This window comes from Oryctolagus cuniculus, chromosome 15 (assembly GCF_051225735.1).
Source record: "Oryctolagus cuniculus isolate XC-2025 breed Fujian yellow rabbit chromosome 15, ASM5122573v1, whole genome shotgun sequence".
Lineage (NCBI taxonomy): Eukaryota > Metazoa > Chordata > Mammalia > Lagomorpha > Leporidae > Oryctolagus > Oryctolagus cuniculus.
This window is the reverse complement of record NC_142881.1, coordinates 33,893,951-33,899,950: the sequence shown is the minus strand read 5'-3', so window position 1 is coordinate 33,899,950 and position 6,000 is coordinate 33,893,951. Positions and strand designations below refer to the sequence as shown.

The 6,000-nt window shown below is 44.0% G+C and overlaps 1 protein-coding gene across 1 annotated transcript in view; it reads right to left on the bottom strand.

Moving 5' to 3' along the window:
• Window positions 1-443: 443 nt before the first annotated feature.
• Window positions 444-6,000, bottom strand: part of TCTN3 (tectonic family member 3) — a 29,354-nt gene continuing 23,797 nt past the window's right edge. Inside the window, exon 14 of the mRNA XM_089314658.1 lies at window positions 444-1,452. Within this exon, the coding sequence (XP_089170784.1) occupies window positions 1,216-1,452 (237 nt within the window). The 3' untranslated portion in view covers window positions 444-1,215. The remainder of the gene's footprint in view (window positions 1,453-6,000) is intronic.

The window sequence follows — 6,000 nt, the reverse complement described above, 5'->3', positions numbered from 1 at the left end:
CCCACATGGGAACACCAATTCCAGTCCTGGCTGCTCAGGTATTAATTGATGGAGTACCTGGGAAGGCAGCAGCAGATGGCCCAAGTGCTTGGGCCCCTGCCACCTACATGGGAGACCTGGATGGGGTTCCAGGCTCCTAGCCTCCGCCTGGACCAGCCCCAGCTGTTGTAGCCACTTGGGGAGTGAATCAGCAGGTGGAAGATCTCATTCTTTCCCTGTACCTCTTCCTCTCAAATAAATAAAATAAAAATTTTTTTAAAGGCAGTTTTCTCTGCAAACCAGAGTTTTCGATTTGGCCAGTCAGGCAAGGCACTTTGTAACCTACCATTACCTTAGGATAAGATGTAGATTCAATGCTGAAATCACTACTAATGTCAATACCACAAAATTGGAGTCTTCAGAGTGATTCTCCCACAAAAAGAACTCAAGTTCTCTGATCAGAATGCTGTTGTGCTATTTAAGAACATTTATTTTTTTTAAACTTCACACACTTAGAAAAGTAAGTGACAGAACACAAGTCAATTAACTTCTGCTGTGCTGCTGGAATTAGTACAACAAAGTTCTCTATCAGCTTTATCTCTCTTCACCACAATGGAGGGAAAGAAAGAACAGAAATGAATGGTAGGTCATTTGATGGTAGAAAAGGGAGCTGGGATTCCACATTCACTTTGGAACCTGAGTAGAAAGAACTGCTTTCCCCATTCATGCCTGGGCAAACAGTGTGGCCAGACATTGGCAAAGGAACCAGACAAAATATACAGCCAGCAGTTTTCCGTCCTAACAGTCAGCTCCTCTCAAGTCCAGAAGGCAATCACTTCTGAGTTCAATCTGGGTGACAGCAGGAGTATGTTCTCTGTCTGCTGGTTTTGACGGTGCCTGTGAGCAGATGGATAAAGATCTTGCAAACCTTTCATTGGGTATAACACAACAGGATGGGCAACAGGAAGGCTCCTTGCCTTCCCAGCTTGAGAAGCAGGGAATCTAATGTATATCTGGTAGCCTGCAGAGCCCTATGCAGTGAGGTATGATGGATGAAGTATTTTTTATTACTTTTTAAAAACATCTTCTTTCACACACAAAGATTCCTCCAGTTGATCCTCTATTATCGTAAATGTTCTCTCTAGTCATGAGCAGGTGAGAATCTATATAGCCAGGATCAATAGGCTGCCTCAGAGCTTCCCATAGGGAAAAATGAAATCTAATTATTCTTTTCCTTCACTTAGTTTCTAAGTTGAGAACTCCAAGTAGTAAGAGGCACAGGATAAGGCTGAGGGACACTGAACCTTTTTGAGAGTCTACTCCTCTGCTGAATGCCACTTTGAAGGGAAAGAAGAAATCAAATGGCAATTTCCAGTCCACTCTGGGCTGGCCTCTTGGAGGCTCTGGCTTCTGGGTAATGTCCACAAAATTCACAAGAGTTGTCAGAAATACTTCCGTTATTTGTTGGGAATCCTGCAAGAAGAAAGTGAATGACAGGTCAGTGCTCAATATCCATTATATGGCTTTCCAACTTGGCTGTCATTTTCCCTGAAGAAAAGCCAAAAATAAATTGCTCTAAGCAACGTGGCTCTTTTGCTCATTTTGGTCCTATGTAGTTCACTGAACGAGTCAAGGTAACAAGTTTCCTAGCAACGGTCCACGACACCAGAACGGTGAACATCTCTCTAAAGCTGACTCCAGCTTCCCCTCGTTAGGGAGCTGCCTGATACCAGAGAGGCCGGGCAGCAAAACCTACCAGCTCAAACCTATCAGCTCTCAGAAGGCTGCAGGCTCTAGAACAGTATAGTATGCACCTACAAGTAGAAGTAGCAGAGGAATTCTATTCTCTCAAATTGCAGAAGGAAAAGTGGAATTTCATGGAAAAATTGAAGATCTCAGTCATGTAGATTAAAAGAAAAATCATCAAATTTACAGCCTCTCAGGGTTAGAAAGGATCCTCCTAACTACACACCAGTTAAAGCCAAACCAAACAGATGCTCCCAAGAGAGGAGAACTTGTGAGGCTGACTCAGGTATTTGATCTAACAGATATAGCTTTTGGTAGTTACGGCTGCATTCTGATGATACCGGAATCATGTTTATCTGAAGTAAATTCCCTCTGTGCTTAGTAAGCAAATTTATGACAGTAATTTGACCATTCATAACTACCTGTGAAACCTGAAGATTTTTCTTGATTCACTTTTATTCACCCTGATGTTCATAAGACTACAGTCAGCACCAGGCTCTAGGAACATAATTTTACCTAGAATAACCCTTCTAGGGACTGCTATGTTTTGTTCGCTTGCTTTTTATATTTTATTTATTTATCTGAAAAGCAGAGGAACAGAGAGGAAGGAGGGGAGAAGGGGAGAGGAGGAGAGGGGGAAAGAGAGAGAGAGAGAGAAAGAGAGAGAGAGAGGAGAGGAGGAGAGGAGGAGAGGAGAGGATTTTTTATCTGCTGGTTCACTCCCCAAATGGCTGCAATGGCAGGGGCTGGGCCAGGCAGAAGTCAGGAGCCAGGAACTTCTTCTGGATCTCCAGATCTCCCAAGTAGGCTCAGGGGCCCAATACTTGTGCCATTCTCTGCTGCTTTCCTAGGTGCATTAGGAGGGAGCTGGATCTGAACTGGAGCAGCTGGGATCAAACCAGAGCCCATATGGGATGCTGGCACTGCCGATGGGGCCTTAACCTTCTTTGCTACAGCGCTAGCCCCTTGTTTGTTTTTTTATGGTGTGTACTGGGGTCAGCGTTGTGATACTCTTTTAACTGTCCTATTAACTCTCTTGGGTACACAGAACTAATATATTACCTAAGGTGCTGAAGGAACCATAGACATTCAAGGGTACCTGGCCTGGCTGAAGCTGTTGAGGGAATCCTGATTCCAGCCAGGCCTCCAGGACTGTTTGAAACTGACCACACAAAGAAAATGAGGAAGAGCTTTTTACTTAAGAATAAGCACTAGGTTTTTCTGGATGTTAACTGACAAAAGGATTGGTTAGAACTTCAGTTTTCCCTCAGGAACTTTGTAATTGGAAGAGGATATATTCAGTTTTTTGAGGAAAATTTGCAGTTGACATTATTGGAATATGTTAATGGTGTTATTTAATTTCACTGCAGAATGCCTGATGTACTGTACTGGCCAGGATGGGTAGAAATACTTTGGGATGGGAAATAGAAGTGGTAATAAATTTTTGGCTTTGGGTTCAATGCTATCTAGGATTTAATGAATGTGCTATTTTGACCAATGTCAGAGCCTTCAGGAAGAAGATCACTTTTAAATTGTCTACCAGTTGTTCCAGGAGGATATGCAAAGGAGCTATAGCTGGAATTCAGGCAGCGGTCTCGTGATCAAAGAGTGTAGTACTACATTAGGAAGCCTAGTGGTTGACTCACCTAACATTTTTAGTAAAAAAAAATTGGTATGTTGATATGTCCAGCTCTCTTTAATTAGATTAAAACTCAGGCCTGGAAAAGAGTAGTGTCAGTAGTGTACTAAACTTCCCAAAGCAGGGAATTTCTGGAGCCCTGAGGTTAGCGTATACCATAACTGACCTAAGATACCCATGAGCACAAGGCAACCTTTCCACCCGTGTCTACTCAGGCATGTATTTTTAGGTCTATCATGGTGCTTTAGTGGCTTGGAAACCCCACATGACAGAAGCTGTCTGAACAGTTATTCTTTCTGATTCCCCCTGATATGTGCTCAGCAAGAGTTACTACTAGACTTGATTTTAGGACAGCACTGTAAAGACATGTCTTTCCCAATCCAGCAGGAATCAGGACACCTCCATCTTCACTGAAATAGGAGACATCATAATATGTGAAAACAGAAAGCAAGGTTTCATTAAAGGAAAGAAGGCCAAACCTAAAAGCCTTCAGAAACTACCAGCAAGGAGACCTCTGCAGAAGCCCCAAAGACTCAATAATAGGAGATGAGGGAGATGGGATCAGACAGATGGCCACTGAATGGGATCTTCTTACTGCAATCAGTTCTATACTTTCACAAGAGACTGGATGATTTAATTCAAAGAAATTAGACTTAGGGACAGTGGGTATAGAGAAGGACGGAGTGAGGAGTGGAATTAAAAATGGAGAGATAACTCTGTATAATGAAACCCCTTCTCTCTCTTAGCTCCAAATTACTGGCAGGTGGTCTTTTTTAAGAGTTATTTATTTATTTGAAAGGCAGAGTTGCACAGAGAGAGGGAGATACACAGAGACAGAGAGAGAGATATTCCATCCACTGGTTCAGTCTCCAGATGGCTGCCATCAGCTGCGGCAGGGCCAGGTGGAAGCCAGGAGCCAGGTCTCCTACATGAGCAGGGTCCCAAAGACTTTGGCCATCTTCTGCTGCCTTTCCCAGGCCATTAACAGGGAGCTGGATCAGAAGTGGAGCATCAAGGACTTGAACTGGTACCCATATCGGATGCCAGCATCGCAGGTGGAGGCTTTATCTGCTATGCTACAGCGTTGGCCCCTGGCAGGTGGTCTTATACCCAGACCCCTCATTCAGGAGGTTGACCAGCCTTTTCTGGAAAAACTTAATAGTCCCAGCAAAAGCACAATCTATACCAAATGAATAGAATAAACTCAGAGGAAACAGAGACAATGAAAGCTGAAGGTGTAAAGTTATTAACATCTTCAAAGATAGATAAGAAAAAGATAATATGACAAGAAATGTTGAATAAGAAGGGACTCTTACAAAAAAATGTGATAGCTAGAATAAAGAATTCAATAAAAAGTATAAAAGTAAACTAGTAGAACACTTTCAGGAAGAACACAAAGGTAGAGATAGATGATAACGAGAGAAAAGGAAAAAAAAAAAAAAAGAGGATCAATCAAGGGACCAGATTACAGATTAGCAGGAGTTCCAAAAAGAAAGAAAAGAGAAAATAGTGGATAGGAGATTATTAAACATGTAATAATTGATGTGTCAGAGAACTGATTTTTTTTTTTTTTTTTTTTGACAGGCAGAGTGGACAGTGAGAGAGAGAGAGACAGAGAGAAAGGTCTTCCTTTTGCCGTTGGTTCACCCTCCAATGGCCGCCGCACCGCGCTGATCCGATGGCAGGAGCCAGGTACTTCTCCTGGTCTCCCATGGGGTGCAGGGCCCAAGCACTTGGGCCATCCTCCACTGCACTCCCGGGCCATAGCAGAAAGCAGGCCTGGAAAAGGGGCAACCGGGACAGAATCCGGCGCCCCGACCGGGACTAGAACCCGGTGTGCCGGTGCCGCAAGGTGGAGGATTAACCTATTGAGCTGTGGCGCCGGCTAACAGATTTTTCTATTGTGAAAAGAACACCCAGGAGACACATGGTTAAGACACTGCTCAAGGCTGGCGCTGCGGCTCAACAGGCTAATCCTCCACCTGTGGCGCCGGCACACTGAGTTCTAGTCCCGGTCAGGGCGCTGGATTCTGTCCCGGTTGCCCCTCTTCCAGGCCAGCTTTCTGCTGTGGCCAGGGAGTGCAGTGGAGGATGGCCCAAGTGCTTGGGCCCTGCACCTGCATGGGAGACCAGGAGGAAACATCTGGCTCCTGGCTTTGGATCAGCACGGTGCACCGGCCGCAGCAGCACACCAGTCTTCTCTCTCTCACTGTCCACTCTGCCTGTCAAAAAAAAAAAAAAAAAAAAAAAAAAAAAAAAAAAAAAAAAAAGGAAAAAGAAAAAGACACTGCTCAGGACACCCACATCCCACATTGAAATGCCTGGGTTGGAGTCCCAGTTCCTATCTGATTGCAGAGCTCTCTGATGACGTGCAGCCTGGAAGGCAGCAGGTGATGGCTCAAGTAGTTGGATCCCTGCCACCCCTGTGTGAGACCCAGACTGAGTTCCAGGCTCCTGGCTTTGGCGTTTAAAATTCTGAGTGAAAATAATTTTCCATTTAGAATGTTATTACCTAGCCTAATGATCAATTAAGCATCATGATAATGACTAAATAAACTTATGTTTAGACATATGAAATTTAAAAAATGTGCTTTACTTATACTTTTCCCCTAAAGAGGTTGGGAGGACTTGAACTC